Source organism: Cydia strobilella, chromosome 18 (assembly GCF_947568885.1).
Source record: "Cydia strobilella chromosome 18, ilCydStro3.1, whole genome shotgun sequence".
In the NCBI taxonomy this organism is placed as follows: Eukaryota; Metazoa; Arthropoda; class Insecta; order Lepidoptera; family Tortricidae; genus Cydia; species Cydia strobilella.
The window spans coordinates 10,480,030-10,503,723 of record NC_086058.1 but is presented as its reverse complement, the minus strand read 5'-3'; the positions used below and the strand labels follow the sequence as shown (position 1 = coordinate 10,503,723).

General features: G+C 41.3%; 2 protein-coding genes across 3 annotated transcripts; one reads left to right on the top strand and one right to left on the bottom strand.

Annotated features, from left to right (window-relative positions):
* Positions 1-2,405: 2,405 nt before the first annotated feature.
* LOC134749495 (serine/threonine-protein kinase PRP4 homolog) lies at positions 2,406-6,134 on the bottom strand. Of its 2 annotated transcripts, none has more exons than XM_063684435.1 (2): positions 6,117-6,134; positions 2,406-4,752 (listed from the first exon to the last, which is right to left on the bottom strand). In XM_063684435.1, the coding sequence occupies exon 2, from the start codon at positions 4,222-4,224 to the stop codon at positions 2,443-2,445; it is 1,782 nt and encodes a 593-aa protein (XP_063540505.1). In that variant the 5' UTR covers positions 4,225-4,752; positions 6,117-6,134; the 3' UTR covers positions 2,406-2,442. The 2 variants fall into 2 exon arrangements, with proteins under 2 accessions (XP_063540505.1, XP_063540504.1); XM_063684434.1 differs by lacking the exon at positions 6,117-6,134 and having other exon boundaries at positions 2,406-4,296; positions 4,546-4,956.
* A 5,735-nt stretch (positions 6,135-11,869) lies between these two features.
* Positions 11,870-22,887, top strand: LOC134749255 (E3 SUMO-protein ligase PIAS3). Its single transcript, XM_063684146.1, has 13 exons — positions 11,870-12,030; positions 13,859-14,028; positions 14,393-14,549; positions 14,877-15,013; positions 15,677-15,854; positions 16,427-16,528; positions 16,901-17,008; positions 17,685-17,817; positions 18,909-19,143; positions 19,355-19,515; positions 21,371-21,577; positions 21,980-22,141; positions 22,784-22,887. The coding sequence occupies exons 2-13, from the start codon at positions 13,886-13,888 to the stop codon at positions 22,885-22,887; spliced, it is 1,827 nt and encodes a 608-aa protein (XP_063540216.1). The 5' UTR covers positions 11,870-12,030; positions 13,859-13,885.
* The last annotated feature ends 807 nt before the right edge of the window (positions 22,888-23,694 follow it).

Here is a 23,694-nt window from a genome sequence, read left to right as displayed (position 1 = left end):
AGTAGGTAGGTATGGCTCAAAAATAATGAAGTACCCTTCATTTAAGTGTGCAAAACAGTTGTTGATTGGATCTACTCCTTATTAACTCTTTGACCGCCAAAGGGGGCGTTCAAATATTACGTAACGCAATTTGGAGGGAAGGGTCTTATAAAACGTTACGTTGCGTTACAGGGGTGGGAGGGGGGCTCGAACAAGGCGTTACGTCAACCTCTTTCGCATAACATTCCTCATACACGCTCGCTCATTTCTTCAATTTTATGATTATTAGGTATACGTTGCTGAACATAATTGTGACTTAGGTAAAAATGGTCACTTGGGTGTTACGTAACTTTTAGGTAGGGGAGGGGGGAACACGAAAACGTTAAGGCGCGTTACACAGGGGGGAAGTAGGGGGTCAAAAATCTTCGAGAATTGCGTTACGTAATATTTGAACGTCCCCAAAAACGTCATCTGACGCGCGTGGCCACACCACACCCCAATATCAGCCTTTATGCATTCTGACAAGGTTGACGATGACGCGCGGCGCATGACAGGAGTTTGACAGCAGAACTAGATGGCGCTGTACGGTGCCATGTTTTGTGGTAACTATAGAGGGTAGAGGTAGTGGTAACTTGTATGATGTACAGAGCCATACACCGCCATCTACATCAACTGTCAAATTCGAGGCACATTTTTTTATTAGACTACTGATACTATTAATATTGATACTGAATAACCTTGTAATCCACCTGCATTAGTACTATTACTGTACATAATGTTTGTCAAAATAAATGATTTACTTTACTTTCAGGTATTGTGAATACACCTTATAAAACAACGTCCTCCGCCGCGTCTGTCTGTGTGTATGTATGTTCGCGATAAACTCAAATTCTTGAGGTAGATTTAAGTGTATAATTTATTAACCCGTGCGAAGCCGGGGCGGGTCGCTAGTTATGAAACTTATGAATAAAATAACTTAACCGTTAAATGCATATTGTTGCCAAAAGTATACAAAGCAATAATGATGCATAATTAATTATATTACATTAATTAATGTAATCATTGCATTTAAGGGTCGTAATGGCTCAAGGCATAAGACCCAACAATACAGTTGGATGATTTGCCTTTGGAAGTTGTTGAAAAGTTCTGTTATCTTGGATCAACCGTAACCAATAATCTCTCGCTGGAAGCAGAGATTAATATTCGTATTGGCAAGGCATCCACGATGTTCGGAAAGCTCAGTACAAGAGTATGGGACAATAAACATCTAACCATAAACACGAAGATTATGTGATTATGTTTATCAGACATGTATTTTGTCCATACTCTTATTACTCTTGTACGGTGCTGAGACTTGGACATCGTATGTCAAACAGGAACGGAGGTTGAACAGCTTCCATATGCGCTGCCTTCGACGTATCTTAAATATCTCGTGGAAGGATCGAGTCACAAACGAGAAGGTACTTAGCATCGCACGTTTACCCAGTATCACAGCAGTCTTAAAACAGAGACGTTTACGGTGGTTGGGGCACGTGCACAGGATGGAGCCCTCTCGTTTGCCACGTCAGACTCTCCTGAGCGAAATAGCGCACGCGAAACGACCGGTTGGGCGACCAATGCTTCGTTTTAAGGATTGCGCAAAGCGAGATATGTTGTCCTTCCGGATCGATCCCACCGACTGGGAAAGGGAAGCCGATGACCGCGACCACTGGAGGAAAACCATGGGCAAGGGAGCAGCTGCACACGATGAAGCATGGCTTGACCTCCTTCACACTAGGCCAGAACTAAGACACCAGCGCGCTGATTTCCCACCTTCATCACCGGGCATAACATTCTCTTGCCAGCTATGCGGTCGCGGATGCCGCTCTCGCATTGGACTTACTAGTCATTTACGTAAGTGCCGCAATGTTAGGGACGCTGTTTAAACCATCAATTAATTGATGTTGAAGGCCGATGATGATGCATTTAAGGGGTATTTAATCTACGCAATATTTTTATTTATAAAAATTACATTCGTTTTAAGACAAAATGTCGGAAAATTTGAAAAAAATCCTGAATTTGATGATTAGTATGTGATTTTGGACGTTTTTTTCGGGGTTTGTAATTATTTTATATTTAAAAACTTTATCATGGGTGTATTACAAATAGTGTACCTTTCTGATGTCAGTAAGATTTTTCATATATCTCTTGCTGAAAATTATATATGTATTTACATAAATATAATTTAGCCTGTGCAACTTCTAACAATGATTTTTCAGTGAAAATCGATGTTATAATTTTTTAACAATTTTTCCCATAATCAGCAAACAATTACGTGACACATATATTAATATCGGGCAAAAGGAAAAAATCATGCATTTAAGGGTTAAATAACTCTTCCTAGTATCTTCCTCGTCTTGGTTAGGAATTAAATAAAATTACATAAATTTGTTAAATTTCTGCATTTATTCCGTTTTTTTGTCGTTATTTTTCCACTTCTTCTCTGATAAAAATATGTTTTAAGGCATCTGTGGGGGATATCCTTAGAGCAGAGTCCAAAGCAAGCATTTTGTCTAGTAATTCTCTGAGTTGTGTAGCTTTTCTTTCATCATTTATCGACCTTCCAAGTTCTTTCCCCAAATCTCGAGTCACTTTGATGTTGCTGTATTCTACTACCTTTTCTCTTCCAGTAACTTCATCTTTTTTGTGAAGAAGGAAATTATGGTTGTAATTAAAGTGCTGGTCTTTAAATTTGCCTTTTCTCGCCATCTTGTTTGGTATTTTCCCCTTGATGTCCATGAAGCATTTTAACATTTTGTTGTTGGAGCCACCTGTGAACAGTATTTTTCCTACCGCCATTTCGTACATCGTGCACGCGGTTGACCACATGTCCACCCCGTGCGAATATGGCAAACCTAAAATGATTTCTGGGGCTCTGTAAAATCTAGACACTAGATAAGGCGTGGGTTCCGTATCGTGAACTTTACCCGCCGAGCCGAAATCACACAGCTTCAAGATATTTTTCTTCTCGTTTACCAAGATATTATCGGGTTTTATATCGGCGTGGATGATATCAAGCTTCTTTAGATGTCTCAGCGCTAGGAGAAGCTGCCTGCTGTAGCTCACTAACGCTTTCAAGTTTAATCCATGTCTACCGTATTTCTTAATAACGCCGCGCATATCCATGTGAAGAGGCTCTAATACTAGACACAAATGACTTTTGTGCACAAAATGTCGCAACAGCTTTACACAGTGATATTTATCATCGGGGTCTGTGTCATTAACTTCTTTTAAGAAAGCTATTTCTTTTAAAGCAGTTTTCCTCATTAGATCGTTATTTCTTGTTATCTTTACGGCTACTTCAGCATTTGCGGCAGTATTGTCTTGAGCGCGAACTACGTTGGCAAACACGCCCTGTCCATAAGTATCTTTGATAGTATATCTGTTGTTCAACACATCACCAATTCTAATATTATAGTAGCCATCAGGGTCGTCCCAGTTAGCGGTCAGCTGAGGATTGTCATTGTTGTTATCTTTAGTCACGCCAGCAGGCACATTATCAGGTGTAAAAGTATCTACATCAGCAAACATGTCAGTTGGTGCTTTAGTCATATCAGCAAACATGCCAGTCGATTTTTTGGTTACATCAGTGTCAGTTTTAGTTTTATTAACTGGTCTTATAATGGCTTCCTGATCATTTCCGTTATTATCATTGAAAGTTTTATGAGATGTAATAATATTTTGAGCTACTTTTTCTGCATGCTCTTCATGTGTAGATTTTAGTTTTTCTAATAGTTGTTTCCGTTGTCTTCTTCTGATTTCTATAATATTTTCCTCATCTTCTGAATTCTCATCATAATGATGAGGGGGACTATCAACAAGCTTACGTTGTTTTTTACCTTCATCCTTCAACTCAATGTCTTGACTTTCACTTTTACGTTTTTTATGAGGTTCTCTAAAATTTTCAGTGTTTCTTGGTTTCTTGTCATATGTTCTAGATTTATTGTTTTTAGAATGTTCTGCAGTATTTTTTGATATTTTATTTAATTCTTCTTGTAATATTTCCCTCTGTTTGATGAGTTCCTCCATGGTGGGGATGGTGGGCATGCTGGTGGGGAGTGGTGGTGTCCTTGACTCAGAAGAGTCTTTTATTCTGGAATAGCCCCCTGTATGATATCTTTTCTTATGTTTCGTATTTTTTACTTCTTCATCTTTGAATGTCTCGAACGATTTTCCCTTGCGGCCGTCATCATTTCGGTGAGCCATAAAATCACCTTTTACTCAACTGAAAATTTTGATAGTTCTCTGAAATTTCAGATTTGAAGACTTGCTGGAAATCTGTAAAGATATACCCAAATGTAATAAAAAGTTAAACAAATCAAATATGAAAATATTATTAAGAAATTGATGTCAACTAATAAAATATCGTTTTTTAGTTAAAATATTTATTTGCAAGCATTGTCTGTGTCACTTTCATGAAAGTTAATGTGTTATGAATGCCTGAATGGTGCCAACGGTTTGCAAAACTAACTCTCATGAAGTTGATAAGTTGCAGTAATAAGTATGTGTAACTATATCGGTGATTACATTTCCCTCCCTGTGGACATCTGTTAAGTCTCAGGGCCAACATGATTCATTAATTATGTTGGTAGGTTATTACGAAGATGTATTGTCATTTTCACATATCCATTAAAATGTGTTTATTTTGTCCAATCATTTCCATGATGTTCATTTTACTTTACCATCCATGGTTTGTTTTATTTGTCAGTCAACAGATTGCATTTGCAATCTTGGCTAGAAAAAATACAAATAATGTTAGCTCAAATGCGAAGCATAAAAAGGTGTAATCTAAGATAACATTAAATAAAATTATAACACTTGGTAAATACTCATCCATATGTTTTTGATTTCCAACTGTGCACATAGCATGAATTTCAAATGGCAAAGGAGTGCAAATACAAGTTAGTAAGATATCTTAAAGTTAAGAGTATGGTCAAGGTGTTAAATCGGTACACAGCGGGCAGAAGTCGATAACTCTATATATATTTTATTGAAGAAATTTGAACTTAAAATAAAATTACATAAAGTTTTCCCACCACTTATCAACTTCTTCCTGCCGTGTACGGAAATATTGACACGGAAAGTACCAAAAATAAGTATACACAACCTTATAGCCCATACATTAAGATAGTGTGTATATATTTTTGGTACTTTATTCGTGATATTTTATACCTTGACTGTACAAGCAAAATGGATTGTAGTGCACAGGTAAAAGAAATGTTTCACTGTCACTACAATAACAGCATTTTGCTCTCGGGCACTTGCTCATCTCACAACCTACAATTTTGTACCTTGGGTGAGGCGGTGAGCGCAAGGCACGTCTAAAAATGTCGATACAACACCCGCGCCTCGGCAAAGGCAAGTCTACACTGGCCGTTTTGTGAGGAAGGAAATTGCCTCGCGCATATGCTTGCTCTGTGTGGACCCGGCTAATGATTGATTTTAGGGCTATAACTAATTTAAAATGTTATGTGCATTATTTTTATATAAATAGGCATTTAATTACGCAGGCTTTTATTTAGTGAAGGTAAGTAATCGTGTTTAAAGACACTTTAATACTTTGAATGTTTCACTTTATTTTATCTGTTTGTCATAAATCTTTAGTCCACCTCCACAACAGTTTTGGGTATATTTATTAACAAGAATAATTTCAGAAGACCAAAGGTTAAGGAGAATGTCAATCAGCACAAGTCTCGTAGTGTTAACATATCATTGAGAGTATAGAAATGCAATGCAATAAAGTAATCCAAGTGGTTTTATGTAGACCCAATTTCTAGCAAGTTAATGTGGGTCACTGGGCCTCATGTTGCATCACAGTTACATTAATATAATTATAATAAAAGTTAAATAAATCGGAATATTACCACTATATAATTTAACACATTTCTTGTTCCAGATTAGGTTTCCTAAAATGAACACGTCACTGTAAATATATTAGAGGACAGGAGCATACACGATGAAATTCATGATATGGGCACAGTTCAGTTAACTTGATTAAAAAACTAAAAGAATTTGTGCTGTGAACAATCACCAAAATCCGGTGCCCGTTCACGGCTAAAATTCTCAAAATGAATACAATTATTTATCGAAATAATAACCAAAAACTCAAGAAACCACTGCGAAATTCTAGTTTTGTTAAATTTGTTTAACACTGACAATACTGACATCTGACATTGACCATTGACGCAAGTTCTTTTTTTTATTTTATGGTTTTAAGCGACGTGACCAAAGACGTGACGCAAGTACTTGGTCTTTACCAATCTATCTACTTAGTAATCTGTGGTCTTTACAGTGAGTATTATATTCTTTGGTCTTTACCCGCATGTTCTCGGGCATTTTTAGGGTTCCGTAGCCAAAATTGCAAAAACGGAACCCTCATAGTTTCGTCATGTCACAGCCATTTTACTCGGACTCGGAAACTATACTCTAGAAAGCCAACTTTGTCAGTATAGTCCGGCGGCCAGCTGCATGAAACCCTACCTGATAAAAAATTGAAAATACCTACTCTGTGGGGGTAGCTGACTTTATTAGCTTGGTCGGCCGTGGCTTAACTTGGCAAATTTTGTGCAAATGGCAAAAAGTTTATACAAAAATTCATTAAAAATAACCTCATCGAAAAATAGAATTAAACTTGTATGGTAGGATAGCTATTAGCTGCCTTTGAGGAAAGTAAAAAAAAAGTGGTCAGCCAAATCCTGTGTTGGCAGGTTCCTGTGTCCGACCGAATTTGTGGTACCACGTGGCAGCTACATTTTACCTCATCGAAAAATTGAATAGAATATACATAGAGTATAATAGCTAAATTAAACCTGTTGACCACAGAAATCCCTAACGCCATCTGTTAGATGACGACAGTGGCAGCTAGAGGAGACGCCACAATGTAAATCATAAAAGCCCTCCACACTCGCGTTCGCGGCTTCGCGCTGCGATTCGCGCATGAGTGTGGAGGACCCTTTAAGCAGCTTTAAGGCGCTACAGACTACGCGGCGGCGCGAAGCCGAGGAACGCGAGTGTGGAGTCGATTTCGCTGATTAGCGAACTAGACTCCAGGCTCGCGTTCGCGGCTTCGCGCCGTGATTCGCGCATGAGTGTGGAGGGGCCTTTACATTTTGTTTTGTGTCACATATATAATTTGCTTTTTTTGTAATTTGTTAATTTGTGGTAATTATTTTTTATTTTGAATTATTTTGGAGAAAAAAATATTCGAGAGAAAACATGTAACTGTGTTGCATTTAGGATAGTGTTTTAGTGTGAAAACATAGTTTGTGTCAATTACGTCCAATGCAATCTGTTACTATACTATGTCATAATGTCATAATATTCAAAATGACACAAAAAATAATTAGAGTTAAAAAAATGCTTAGATCGCATTTAATCGTTTAAATACGTCTATTTAATGATTTTGTGTCTTATTAAGGCATAGTTTCATAAGATATTTGATGATTTTGTTGTAACAGGCTGTCACCATTACAAAAGAATATTAAAGATATTAGAGTTCACATCTTATTAATTTAAAATGCGGGATAAATAAGATATATGAATTTGTGTTACTTTCATCCACTGCATAAACAAATATTACAACATATATATCATGGGCGTAGCCACGGTGGGGCAAGGTGGGGCAGTTGCCCCACCCTGATCCCTGACCGCTTCTGGTCTCTGACCAGAAAATTAAATATTAATTTAGGTAATTTAAAAATTACTCCGCGAATCGAGCGCGCATGCACAGAGATCGTGTCTTTTATAGTTTCTAGTTTTTTGTCTATTAGAGTTATTTCCGGACGAAGTTAAGGTAGTCCAGACGGGAGCAATTTTTAGCCAATCTGATTTAATTGTCTGATGAAATCAGGTGGTGTGGACGCAAACGCGACCACCGATTATGACCGATATTACTGAAAAAATTGAGGTGCATACACAAGAATACCAATTTATGACGCTAGTATTCGCGTTTAGGGGCATTCGTTCAATTTAGAACGCTCAAATATTTAAAAAATAAAAAATATTTAAATGATTAAAATTTTATCGGTAATATCGGTCATAATCGGCGAGCCAAATTGGTGTTTGCGTCCGCACGGCCTGATTTGAAAGGACAATTTAATCAGATTAGCGAAAAATTGTCTCCGTCTGGACAGGCCTGAAGTTACATTATTTACAGGCTTTTTTCTTCCTTGTTAGTAGCTATTAATTATTAAATCTACCCTAGTCTTGTGCTATTCTCACAACTACAAGGTAGTAAGGAATTTTTTTTTTCTGTTACTACTGTACTCAACCCCTGGTTTACCAATAAAAATAAACCAGGGTTCGAAACAAAACAGCCTACGTACACTAAAACTAATAATTGAAATACTCCGTAAAAGTATCGAATCGAAAAAAAATCTTTCAATCGTAATATGATTTGCCTTATGGGAATATAGTTCAGATCCGGAAACCGCTTTCAACTTTTAATATGTTATTTAGTATTGGGTTTCCAAAACTGCCGGGAGACAGCGGCGCCGGCCATCTACTTCAGCGGAATGACTCCCGCCTCTTTGCGAATATTCCATATTGCTCCTAAACTGCATTGCACATACACATGTGGGGTATTAAATGAAAGCCAATTAAATATTCTATATTTAATTTCTACACTGTACTACAATAGTAGTTTTAGAACAATTTACAAAAGAAATCAAAATGACGTAAAAAAAAAAACGATTATTTGGGTTTTACAACCAAACCAAAAGTCGGACGTTAAAGCGATGTACTACAATATTAAAGATGATGTCTCAAGCCATACACTGATATCAACAAAAAAAATCAGACCAAAAATGAAAAAAAATTGTACCAAAATATAGGTATTTGCCAGAACAACTGCATTAAAGTATAAAAAATCCAAATTGGTCATTTTCAAGTTTTGGAGACCCAATACCATGCCCAACAACATACTAAAAGTTGATGGCGGTTTCCGGATCTGAACTATCTCTTCGACCGTTTCCCATAAGGCATAGTACTAAATTTATCCGCTCCTCTTTCCCCTAACCCTCACTCTCCTGTAGATCGAAAATATTCGAGCTGTTTCAACCGTACCCTTTATGGTAACAGGGTACGGTTGAAACAGCCTCCCCTACTTCTGCCCCACCCCTTAAAAAATGCTGGCTACGCCCATGATATATATATTAAACAACAAAAGATAAGCCCATTTAAAAAGCACTTACCATCATATCCATAGGGTTGAAATTTATATGGCCCACGTAGTGACGAAACAGGAGGTCCAGGATTTGAATCCTGAAAAGGCCACGGCAAGATATTTTTTACAAGCTGTCATGAGCAAGATTGATAAGGGAAATGATTAAACTGTGTGATAACTGATAAAATGAAAACGTATATGCCCACAAACTGTTAACGGACATCCATCCTGCCGCCGGGCACTTGCGGTCGAAATCGACGTCGGGCCTGATGACTCTTAGTGTAAACCGTTTGAATTAAAAAACCGCAAATTGATGTACAGGTTAGCCGTTTGGCACACGCATACTAGAGGTCAAAACAAATTTTTTGACCTGCAGTTCTTAAAAAAAATTCCCGGAGGCCCTCCTCCGGGAAATTAAAAAAAATGTTAATGATATGATTTTCAAAATTGCTTTATTGGGGTTGGACATGAGGATATCACGTATCATTTGTGGTATGATGTACAAAATAAAAATCAGCCATATCGTATCTGGAGGAGCCCAAACTTGGTATGTTTCGAAAATTCTTTGTTTTAATTAAAAAAATGGCCGAAATGTACCTAATGATGTGATATATTTTTAGAATCGCCTCAAAAAGTCCTTTCGTATGATACCACACACGATAGGTTTTGGATTATTTTTTTCCATACAAAAAAAATAATGTTTTACCACTCCCCCCGGGAAATTTTTTTAGGAACTGCGGGTCAAAAATTTTGTTTTGACCTCTAGTATGCGTGTGCCAAACGGCTAACCTGTACATCGATTTGCGGTGTTTCTTTGTATTGGGGTCGAGCGCTTTCGCTATCTTGCAAGGGACGTTTTCCGTTCACGACATATTAGAACATTGACATTCGATCGTATTCGTATAATATGTTTATCGATATCGATAGAATATAGGAAGTTGTACAGCCTTGTCAACTAGGAACCGGTAGTGACGTAATCGAATAAAGGTGCTTCCACTTAAGTGCGTTCGGAAATATATATAAAGGTTGTAACACACCATCGCACCGCACCGAGGTCATTGTGCGATGCACCCATAAGTAAGAGCGAGAAAGCGATATGCCTTTATACACTGTACTTCGAACGAAAAGTAATTTTGGATATTAATTAAGAAGATGACTTCTGACTTAAGATTATTATGACTTACAATTTTATGAATAAAGTGTTATAACAATTAAAAATATGACAAAAGTTGTTATGCGACCAGAGGGAGTCCCGTTGTAAAACCGTAAAATATAGCCGCTTTTGCCCGCGACTTCGCCTGCGTGGACTTAGTAACAGCAGCTAAAGTAAGTATAGAGCCTGGAAAAATTCTGATAGCAATCCTTCAATTTGAGCATATTATAAAAAAAAATAGTTTATTTACCAAAAAATTATACATTGTTTTATTAACCTATGATCTCCACACTAGGCTAGGCCTGTCTTGTGGAGTCAGTTGAGACAATTCCAATTTTTAATTAACATCTTCCTACGCTGAAGTTTTGACATTATGCTAATACTAGGTGATACATATAGCTTAAAGTATTATATAAAAATAAAAACTTAATCTATACAAGATAAATCACAATTTAGGTTTAGTAAAGAAATTACATACATTATGCATACAAATCAATCAATTAGTTTGTAAGCATTATCGTGTACTTTTATTATGTACCTATGTTACAACTTCTTGAATAAACGTCTTTTATTATTATTATTGTTATTAAATTAGCAGGCACTTCATTAATTATCTCAATTCCACCCCGCTTTTTACTTTCTCAAGGAATGATTTTCGGGATAAAAACTATCCTATGTCCTACTCAGGGATTCAACCTATCTCTATGCCAAATTTCATCTAAATCGATTTAGTGGTTTAAGCGTGAAGGGGGAACACACACAGACAGACAGACTTACGCATTTATAATATTATATATATATATATGTATATATAATATATATGTATAAGTATGGATAATTATTATTTATCTTGCCACATATTGAGTCAAAGTAGCCCCTCCTTTGACGCGGGCTAATAAACCGACAAAAAACGGGGAACTAGGCGCGAAGGCGTGAACAATCTGCGAATAGACGCCACACGTTCGTGGCTTCACGCCTTGAGTGTTTGCGCATGAGTGTGGAGGACCCTTAGTATATATTTATTTTTTTATTATAGTTGGTCAAGCAAATTTTGTCAGTAGAAAAAGACGAAAATTCAAATTTTCTATAGGACGATAATCCTTCGCGCCTAAATTTTTTAACTTTGCCGCCTTTTTTTGCCGACAAGATTTTCTTGACCAACTATATTTATATACATATCCGAACGTACTTTCAACGTTTCGACAACCCTACCAAATGGGATCCGGATATGATGCAAAAATTCTCTATTTTGTCTGTGGTTTTCTTCTATGTATGTAAGCTTTACATTTGCGTTAGCGAAAATTAAGTTGCACTATGTGCCAACTGCCAAGTTTCGTTCGAAGGAATATTCATTTTGTGAATAGAAGAGTTTGAAGTCATTAATGATAACAAGATTTCAATGATCAAATAATCAATAATGTTGTTTTGACTTTTTTTACTAATTTAAACTTAAACGCAAACGGCCCTCTACCTAGGCAAGTAAAGGCATAAATAGATGTCACTTAAAAAATTAGATTGCTTTGTTTCTAGTCTATGTCCAACGTGGCGGCTGAATAATGCAGCAGGCGTCAAATAGTGTGGCGTTTTGTAAGATATTCGTAAATAGTTAAATTAAGTGTTACTAAATGTCAGTGTAATTTTTATGACTTATAGTTAATATGAGTAGGTATTACGATTACGGTAACGCGATATCATGGTAAGTAACTTTCGTTTGAACACCTGACATCCATATTGTTTGGGTTCCGTAAACGTTTTTCCTAAAAACTTACTTTTATAGAATATTTTTATGTTTGTTTAATTGGCTACCAACATTTCATATCATTAAAAAAATGTTTACCGGTGTCTCGTGCTGATTCATTTTAAATATTTGCCGAATTCGCGGCGGGAGGCGCTCTGAAATGTCCAGGCACAACGTGAACTGTTAGGGTCATTTTGTACTGTACTGTATTGAAGACATTATTTTCATACAAGTCATATGATACAGAACTCTATTGCATCCTTCATAAATCCGTTGACGACCGGCCTTTTAGTTATGGCATACGAATAGTCAATTTTGATTTTTATTTATTTCTAGTAGTTCTCATAATAATAATAATTAACACTAGTCTTATTTGATGACGCCGCAACCATCGTCTATTTTTTGTTTTATTTTATTCAACCCTTAGTTATTTTTCACATTTTGTTTTGTTATTAGCTTGCCAAAACAAATAACAATATAATTATGTTTTCGAGAGATACCATAATATCCTAACATTCCTAACTTCAATATCAGTGAGATTACGAAATATGTGCATGATGTATATGTAATTGTATATATGTTATTAATATATTTTGTTTGCCCAATTAAAATAGTTATAACTAGTTTCGGCTTACTCATAGTTCACAATAAACCCATAATTCGTATTTTAACTAACAGCTTATTTACCAGATTGTTATCTAATAGTACCTATCTAATATATAAACATATTCAAAATAAGTTTGACAGTAAATGCTAGACAACTTTTCATGTGTCTACAGAGCAATAGTAGACTATAAAAAGAATGCCTATAAATATAACCGGAGGCCTCCTGATAACCGAGTTTTCAAATTAGCCAGCTTAAATTTAACTCAGTCAAGTTTACAAAGAGTCAAAAGTTAATTGGAGCCTATGTACTATAAGACTCTCAAAAAACCGCAATGAGTGGCGCCGCCTGGAGGAGGCCTATGTCAAAGACAGCCTGACAAAGAAGCAGAAAAAAAGAGCATAAATAAATAAAATATAGATACATATAATTGTATTGTAAAAACTGAGTCAGGAATAAAGGCTATTTCAATTCAATTCAATTCAATGTACTATATATAGGACGCCGGTCGTCAGGAGGATCGTATTATAAATCAATTTGTGATTTTTATTGTATTTATTTTTAAGCTTATCCCCTTGTTCCTCCTGACTGTTGCAAGTTTCTCTCACATACAATAATTTGTTGTTTATGTGTCCACAAGCTAGCCTTGACTGAAACACTAAATGCCTAATGCATTGCTGCTCAGTGTTGTGTCAAGTCCAGGCTGACTATGGAGCAACTTGTTGTTAATGGTATACTTTTCTGGAAAATTTCATTGACAGTCATCTTATTTCTCTTATCTTTAGCTCCAGTCTTCCCGAAGCCACTCCTGGTCACATTGCAAATTTCTAATATACTTTTTCTCCTTAGCAAGCTCCTTCACAGCTGCAGTGGAATAATTTATCAAAATAATCAAAAAGGCAACACCATCATTGATATATATTGTCGTAAAACATCGTAGAGGACTTGCGGTTCGTTTAGTGGTATTAAAGCTGAAAGACATGTTTTAACCATTGATGACTAAAAGTAATTATTCAATTGCAGATGTCACTAAAGCCCTATCCCTTTTATCTAAATTTGGCGCTTAGTGTAAGAGAAATAAAGACGGCCGTGCACTGATTTTCCACAAGAAATTTTCCAGAAAACTCCCACAGTTGTGTAGTTGACTTTTGATTTACGTCCATTGTAACGGCTGAATTTCAGTTGACATGAGATGGTCGCTCATCAACAATGGTTAAAACACGATCTTCAGCGAGGGTAGGAAACGCGGCACCGAGTAATGCGGCACCCTCCGAAAACGGCAACTCGTCCGAACTTAGATCGCGGCTCAAAGCTACAGAAAACGGACGTTCACATAAGAACAACTACTCTAGGCAAGTGTCTTTATCTCGCAGCCGCTGCACTCCAGTGTGGATGTCGGAGTCTAACAGTTGATGCATGAGTCATGGCTTCGGTGTTGGGGCGTTAGTGTGATTTGCTATAAACTGCACCACTTAGGTCGTAAGACGGATGACAGTAAAGGAGAACACTATTTTCTTAAAGGCGAGCCCCAGTACAGTCCTATACATGAACATGTGTGGCCCTAGACGCATGCACTGCTTTGACTGTTGCACAGTCAAGCTGCACAATATGAAATTGCCATAATATCTTGACTAGTTCTAATTTGCAATACTAAACCACTGTAAAATGAAAAAGGATTTCCAAAGAGCACTGTCAATAATAGTTATATTTCAACAGGAACAACCAGGCACTAGGATCGAGCGGCGTGCCGGGCGGGGGGTCGCAGGGTAAGGACCCGCTGGCGCCGGGTCTGGCGTCGCAGCGCAACATGTACCAGCACCCCGCCGTCAGCGGGTACAACACGGACTCGCGACAACAGGGCATGCCGGTCACTGTAAGTGTTCAACAGGCGCTAGGTCCGCTAGAGTCGAGCGTGCCGGGCAGGTCGCAGGGTAAGGACAAGGATCCAGTACTAACATCCCGCGTCAGTATAGTGCGCTACTCTACCGCCTCAATCTTGGTGAACAAACCAAAAAAAAAGTTGACTATCAAAAAAAATGCAAGGAAACCTAACTAAATTTGCAATAAAACATTTGTAGCCATGTTATACTTTTTTTTAATTTAAACTTTAAAGTGTCTCAACTCAACTTCGATTTACATTCCTGTTCTAGTAAACGGGATGCTATTCCAAACGGTGCTTAAAAGTAATAATGTTCCGCAGGCGCGACAAAACATGTACGCGAGCGGCATGTACCACGGGTACGGCACTCCGGGCGCCGCGCTCGCGCCCATGCCGTCCCCCTCCCCCACCGCGCCGCTGCCGCCCTACCCCGTGCACCCCGACGTCAAGTTCAAGAAGTAAGTTCAGAATTAACCCCTTGAGACCAACGAGCACTAATATCGGGTAATAACATAACCAGATAAATCTTTTAGGGCATATAAAAAAAGAAGACTTGACTATTGAGTCAATACACAGTCACAAAATATCGTGATGTAGTACAGATGTAGTGCATAATACTTTACCATCGTATTTTCTCGGATCGTATTGATCATGCTACTTCAGTCACCTCAGTACTTTTTACTGAAATACGACGACGACGACGTTCGTACGTTTCCGTGAAAATACAATGGTAAAGTATTATGCTCTTCTACATTCTACATCTGTATGTTCTTCTGCATAAATTAATTGGAGTTTTTTTGTCTCTGCTTTGGTAAATGGTAATATAAGACTGGAGCCACTCTTTTTAGGTAGGTCCCGTCGATCGATAGGTACTTACGTGTTTTTTGCATCTTACATTTTACCACTTTCTAACTAAACGATAAATTTAAACATCTTTAACATCAACTGTAACGGAAACAGAAAGGAGTCAAGAGTGTCACGGCATGGTATGCCTATGATAGAACTAAGACAATCAAATCTACACTGCTCATTCCAAATTACTGTGCCAATAGTAAGCAAAGCAAGTAATGTACAATCAAGTACAATTATTGAAAACATGTGTTAACTCCGATTTGTTTCAGATTGCCTTTCTACGACGTGATGGCAGAGCTGATGAAACCGACCACAATGATGCCGACACAAGCGGGCCGCATGCAGGAGGGCGCCTACCAGTTCCACCTCACACCCGCGCAGGCCACCGACATCGCCTGCGGCAAGGACATCGTCGGCACCAGCAACAAACTAGACTATGTTATACAGGTGACAACTAGGACCTATACCTGAATGCCATGCTAGTGAACTAGGGGCAGTAGAAGTGAAGGTACTACCTAACTAAAATGCCACTTAGTGACAGTAAAGTAACATAAGAATTCCATAGAGCGCGTGTACACACACGCTCACGGAACTTAACACGGGTGTTGCCGCTAGGCCAGGGGTCGGCAAACCGCGGCTCGCGAGCCGCATGCGGCTCTTTAAGCCACTCAAAATATTAACACTTGGAGTTCCCAGACTAAGGAAAACAATTTTTGCGGCTCTGAGGTTCCTAAAACTAGTGATTTCTACTGCGGTTGGCTCTTCTTAAAAGTGTGCCGACCTCTGCGCTAGAGTATCTCGCGGTGTGCAGGCGCACTACTTCTTTATTATATGGAGAACCTACTGAAGGATGAATCAAAACACAGTCTCCTGATAAAAAAACTCCTGGTGATTTAAAAAATAAAACAGGGTGCATGTTAATGAAGTGTTTTCTCTTCACGCCCAACGACACACTCTTAACCATTTTGCTGGACGAATTTGTACAGATTGCATGACAGTATTGACTTGTTTTTTGACAGGCCCAATTGAGGTTTTGCCTTCTGGAGACAACATGTGAACAAGAAGACTGCTTTCCGCCAAGTGTTAATGTTAAAGTCAACAACAAGATGTGTCCATTGCCAGTGAGTTGCGTGCCTTTTTTCCAATTTATTCAATAACGTGGTTCCTAGATTAGTGTTAGTTTGCATATTAAGTATTAAACTGCCCTATCATTTCTCGAAGTGTTTCATCTTATTCTTAAACTCTTATTAACTGCTAAAATTATCAGGATATTATGTAGTTGGCGTATATGTAGATAAAAAATGCAGTTTCATTTTAACTATAATTTCTTTTCAACAATTACATTTTAGATTTAATAAATACCTGAATTAGTTAATTTAGTCACTAATCGAAAGGTGCTCTCTGATAATTCTTGTAGTCTTTAAAAGCTTTAATTTGGCATAGAGACAAATAAAACTTTAAGGCAGCATAATCATATGTGTATGAATGTGCAGAATCCGATCCCTACCAACAAGCCAACACCGGAGCCGAAGCGGCCGCCGCGGCCTGTGAATATATCCTCGCTGGTGAAGCTTTGCCCGACAGTGGCCAACACAGTCCAGGTACAACCATTATTACAATTCCTTTTGATTCCAACAGGTCGGTTCACCATAGCTGGCATAAATTAACGCAATTTCAAAAATCAGCAATGTTACGTTGAAAAAAAAATGTAAAGTGATGATCGTGCTTTGAGAATTTGCCTGTGTCTAGATACAATTCGTATTGGTTAGCCCACCCTCGCCATCTATGATGATATATCCATCCATCTGTTTTAATTGTTGCACTTGAGACATTTACGTATACCGTATATGGTCAAATTATTCAAGTTAGGAAAGAAATTAGTCAAAAAATTGATCTTGTGCCAAAGCCAAAGAGGTCTCCATTGAGCTATGCAGTTAGAGTTACCAAAGATAGATATAACTCCGTAATAGATGGATACAGTCTAAGGAAAAAACGTGCCTCGAAAATCACGAAAATTTGATTCTCGATCAAATGGCGCCACTAGTTTTGGCCTACTCTCGTATAGAGGGCGTTGAGGGCAAAATCATCAAGGCAAAAGACCGAGAAAGGTGGAAAGATATGGAGGAGGCCTATACCCGACAGAGGTCCTTAAAATAGTAAAAATGGAAAACAATAATATTAGAAAACTTTTTTATCATGTAAAACTATTTAAGGAAAAATAAAGGCTTAAATAAATAAATAATAATGTAACAGGGCTTATAACTTTTTACATAACAGGTAACGTGGGCGTCGGACTTCACGCGCGCATACGTGCTCAGCGTGTTCCTGGTGCGCAAGCTCACCTCCGCCGAGTTGCTGCTCCGGCTCAAGAATAAGGGCACCAAGAACCCAGACTACACGCGCTCGCTCAGTAAGTGAAGCCTTATATAAATACAAATAGAAATATCCTTTATTCACTGACTGAATACGTTGTTTTACTTATAATATAATTACACTTATTTTATTTGTCACAATCACTAGTCAGGCTGTCGGGGTTTTCGACAAAGGCCTCCTCTAAAGCTTTCAGATCATTTCTATTTTGATCGGTTCTTATCTACCTTGAAAATCATCTTCCCATTTCATTTTTGATTGTCAGCTTCAGGGCCGTGTTGCATAATAAACTACAACTAATATTACAAGCGGAACTCCTTTCTAATTTAATTTAAGTATTAAAAAAGGAGTTCCGCTTGTAATATTAATTGTAGTTTATTATGCAACACTTCCCAGCTTTATACCATGGACCTAGAAAATACAAGAACAAACTGAAAATGAAAACAAAACTGTGACTTTATAACATAACAAGTTGATTTCGCGTCCATAGATACTTATCGGGCAAATCACTGCTCGCTCTGAAGTTCCTGGTTAATGTGTGCGTCGTACGTAAACACTAGAAAATTAATCAGCGTGTTATGAAATCACAGTTTCGTCTCAGCGATTTTACCTCTGCCTATTTTTTAATTTTGGGCTTTTACTAACACTATTTTTTTGTTAGTAAATGTTTCTTAACTCTGAACGGCACGTCTATCGAGTGCGGTCCGTCATCCTAACGCTGCGCCTTAAGGGCTTTGCTACTTAAGGACTTTGCAAAATTTGCCTGCTTAAGGACTTTGCTAAATTTAGTGACTAATAAGAGGGACGCCGCTGTACGTGAGACGCGATAATAGATACATCCTATCGTTTCTCACGTATAGTCGTCCCTCTTGTTAGTCACTAAATTTAGGAAAGTGTAATAAGCCCTTTAGGTAGGCGAAGCGAAGCGCCGCGGCGGGCCCACGGGCGTTCGCGTTCGCAACGCGATCACCCACGTAGGATACTTCTATAGGTATCAAAGGATTGATTCACTCCGCTCCGCGCCGCGCCGCTTCTCGTTCGCGTATTGTTCGCCTACGTAGTACGCTGCGTAAACCTTGTCAGAATGCAGGAAGCCCACGAAGGTTGATTGGGCTGTTAACTTTCTTACAGTAAAAGAGAAGCTGTCGGAAGACTACGACAGCGAGATCGCGACGACCTCCCTCCGCGTGTCCCTCATGTGTCCGCTCGGCAAGATGCGCATGTCGTGTCCGTGTCGGCCGGCAAACTGCCCGCACCTGCAATGCTTCGACGCCTCGCTGTTCCTGCAGATGAACGAGCGCAAGCCCACGTGGCTGTGCCCCGTGTGCGACCGGCCCGCGCTCTACGACTCGCTGGTGGTGGACGGGTGAGTGTGTCGCCCCGGCCCCTGGCCCCACTGCTGGCAGTGGAACATACGCATGACCTTAGTTAAATTAACACAATAGTTATAGAAAAAATCATTATTATCTGCATTATACATATCTCCGTTCAAAACTTTGTTCACAAATCACTTATTTAATTATGAGTGGGTGGCCAATTGTGAGAAACATGTTAAAAGTTGAGTTCGTTTATCGTAGATACTTCCAAGAGGTGCTGACGTCGCCGCGGCTGGCCGGGGACTGCAACGAGATCCAGCTGCACGCCGACGGCAGCTGGTCGGCGCACGCGCAGCCCGCGCGCCCGCCGCAGGCCGCACAGCCCGCCGCCGAGCCCGTCACGCTCATCTCCGACGACCTGGGTCAGTACCGGTAGTGTCAGGTACTACAGGAGGTGCTCACGTCGCCGCGGCTGGCCGGGGACTGCAACGAGATCCAGCTGCACGCCGACGGCAGCTGGTCGGCGCACGCGCAGCCCGCGCGCCCGCCGCAGGCCGCACAGCCCGCCGCCGAGCCCGTCACGCTCATCTCCGACGACCTGGGTCAGTACCGGTAGTGTCAGGTACTACAGGAGGTGCTCACGTCGCCGCGGCTGGCCGGGGACTGCAACGAGATCCAGCTGCACGCCGACGGCAGCTGGTCGGCGCACGCGCAGCCCGCGCGCCCGCCGCAGGCCGCACAGCCCGCCGCCGAGCCCGTCACGCTCATCTCCGACGACCTGGGTCAGTACCGGTAGTGTCAGGTACTACAGGAGGTGCTCACGTCGCCGCGGCTGGCCGGGGACTGCAACGAGATCCAGCTGCACGCCGACGGCAGCTGGTCGGCGCACGCGCAGCCCGCGCGCCCGCCGCAGGCCGCACAGCCCGCCGCCGAGCCCGTCACGCTCATCTCCGACGACCTGGGTCAGTACCGGTAGTGTCAGGTACTACAGGAGGTGCTCACGTCGCCGCGGCTGGCCGGGGACTGCAACGAGATCCAGCTGCACGCCGACGGCAGCTGGTCGGCGCACGCGCAGCCCGCGCGCCCGCCGCAGGCCGCACAGCCCGCCGCCGAGCCCGTCACGCTCATCTCCGACGACCTGGGTCAGTACCGGTAGTGTCAGGTACTACAGGAGGTGCTCACGTCGCCGCGGCTGGCCGGGGACTGCAACGAGATCCAGCTGCACGCCGACGGCAGCTGGTCGGCGCACGCGCAGCCCGCGCGCCCGCCGCAGGCCGCACAGCCCGCCGCCGAGCCCGTCACGCTCATCTCCGACGACCTGGGTCAGTACCGGTAGTGTCAGGTACTACAGGAGGTGCTCACGTCGCCGCGGCTGGCCGGGGACTGCAACGAGATCCAGCTGCACGCCGACGGCAGCTGGTCGGCGCACGCGCAGCCCGCGCGCCCGCCGCAGGCCGCACAGCCCGCCGCCGAGCCCGTCACGCTCATCTCCGACGACCTGGGTCAGTACCGGTAGTGTCAGGTACTACAGGAGGTGCTCACGTCGCCGCGGCTGGCCGGGGACTGCAACGAGATCCAGCTGCACGCCGACGGCAGCTGGTCGGCGCACGCGCAGCCCGCGCGCCCGCCGCCGAGCCCGTCACGCTCATCTCCGACGACCTGGGTCAGTACCGGTAGTGTCAGGTACTACAGGAGGTGCTCACGTCGCCGCGGCTGGCCGGGGACTGCAACGAGATCCAGCTGCACGCCGACGGCAGTACATGTCGTCTGTATCCTTATGCTATGCCCATTGTATGCCAGGTATTTTCTCGGCCTTAGCCGTCTTTCGTCGTCTTTTAAAAAGGCGCTTCCGCTCCGCGCCTTGTGATCATATCGAAAAAGCGATGCGCGCGTAATGGATCGCTCTCAGAGCTGGATTTGCACCTAGGCCCAGGCAACCTAGCAATGTTTTTAAGATGGAGAAGGGGGGCCCCTAAATTCTAAGTGCCATACCTAGTGCCTAGGGACCCTAGGTCTTTAAATCCGAAAATAAAAAGTTTGTAGATAGTGATAGATACTTTAAATTTAGACGTTTAGGTCGAAGTCTGTACATAACTTTGCGTGCGCTATCACATATATAAAAATCATTTAAATGCAGACTTGACCAATGGAAATAGTCCCAATGTTTGATAGTATTCATTATCCGGCCGGTTTTTTACAGAATAATATATATTTTCACTGACCGAGCTAAGCTAATTGACGATGTTTTCATTAAATTGATTATTCTTCATTCAACAGAAGTAATACCAGTGGAAGGAAACAGCGGTAACGCCAAACGCGCAGCAGTCGGAGAGAACCGAACGCCTAAAGCCACAGAGGTCCTCGTGGACCTCACGTCGGACTCCGAGGACGAGCTGCCGTTGAAGCGGAAGGTGCCGCAACCCAAGCCCACGCCGCCGGCTGAGATCACCATCAAGACTGATGACACATATTCTTCTTCCAATGGTGAGAATAATGTTAAATGGACATAAGTCACTAGTTTGGCAAGAAGTAGAAGGGAATAGCCGCAACACCGAAAGCCACAGAGGGGTGTGTTCCCATTTGTGTCCGCCCCACATGACCGCCGTCACCGTACATGTTGATTGTTTTTTTGTCTAATGTGTATTGCGTCTCACATTTTGCTTAATGAGAGAGTAAGACGCAATGACATTGGACTGGTGGAGTACCATCTTTACCGACCGAAGTAGCCAATGGGCAGTGTGACCCCGCGCCCCGTATCACTCTCGGGACGCGTAGCTTTTGGTAGTGCAGTCTTGTAGTCTAAAGTTAATCCACTGCATCATTATAATAATCTAGAGTCGTGATGGGTTCTGTTCTGTCGTTGTGTAATATGTGTGTATGGTTTAGGTGTGGAAGCGGTGTCGTCGTCGGGCTACCGGTCGCCGGGCGCGGCGGGTGCGACAGGGACGGGCGCGGTGATCTCGCTGGACTCGCCGTCGCCGCCGGCGCCCGCGTCCCCCGCACCGCACGCCACGCCCCCGCACCTCTCCATCACGCCCGTCGACCAGTGTGAGTCAACCCCCGGATGCCTATACCCCGTTGTTTTTTGAAGTTAGAAATTTTATAATTTCAAAAGTAGTGGTATCTTTTTTCCTCCTAAATTAAATCTAAGGAACTATGCCCTGAATTATAGTGTCGTTTACATATTACTGTACCGAACTTGGGATCATTACTTGGAACCGAAAAAAAACTTGGGATCATTACTTTTGTCCACATCGTCACAAACAGAGATTACAGATATTAATAATTCTTTAATAATTTTCTTGTGGAATTATTGTCAACTGCCTTATTACTGGTGCATCCAACCCTGCTTACTTTCACTTACACAATATCTACTTGCTCTTCTTCTTCTTATCGTGTGAAGGGATCAAAACTAAATAATATTTTGCCAATATCTTGCCACCTCTAACCCCCGGGGGTAGCTCTTATCGGGTCTTCTGTAGTGCACGTAGTTGGACACAGGGAACAGTGGGAACACTGCATCTACTTGTTATACCAGCCAATTTGGTTCAATGCCCCAAACGCTGTTAAAGTTTGCCAGTTTAAAAAAGCTCGTATAATGAAATCAACAAATCTGCGCTTATTTAATTAGACACTTCCGACGCACCACCACTTGCCCTATTTGGACCCTAAAACAAGGAACATGTGCAGGTACCAGCAACAACAGCGAGCGCGAGGAAGGCGACGCGGCGCCCGCGCACTGGGCGCCCTACGCCGACTCGGACCGGGACGAGCATGATTCATATCGAAGGTAAACTCTACTGCTTACTCGTTAACTTCGTAGGGAACGCGTGCGCGTTGAAGGGTCTACCATCTTTTGGCCTAAATGGGAATGAAAAAAATAACCGACATGCCAGTCAGACTCGCGCACCAAGGGTTCCATACTATTACGCAAAAAACGGCAAAAAAATCACGTTTGTTGTATGTTTGGAGCCCCACTTAAATATTATTTTATTCTGATTTTAGTATTTGTTGTTATAGCGGCAACAGAAATACATCATTTGTAAAAATTTCAACTGTTCAGATGGACAGACAGACGGACGGACAGCGGAGTCTTAGTAATAGGGTCTCGTTTTACCTTTTGGGTACGGAACCCTAAAAAAATGATAGATAGTTGCTACCAATAAGCCATGCCCATTTCCTATGAACTTATTTGACAGCATAATTTCGAAACTTGTTTTATAGTTATATCTTGGCCCAAAACCCTGTTTGGTTGCAAGAAAAAAGTCTGAGGAGGGTGTATTTACAATGAAACATCAGATTTTACCATAGTTTTACTGATATGCAACCTGAAAATCGGAACGAAAGTTACAGATATAATTTTGTGTGGTTTTAGATATTTTAAGTATTTAAAAACTCAAAGGTAAATTGGACATCAAGTTCTTTACCAATTGATCATATGAATGTTAAGTAAGGATATGTTTCGGCAGGTACTGACTGAGACAGAAGAGTGGCCGCCCCTCGTACGCCAGCGGCCACTCTTCGGACGAGGAGCAGGAGCAGGAGCCCAGCTACCCCGAGGTGCCCGTGCTGCCCGCGCAGTAGGCCCGGCCCCGGCGTAC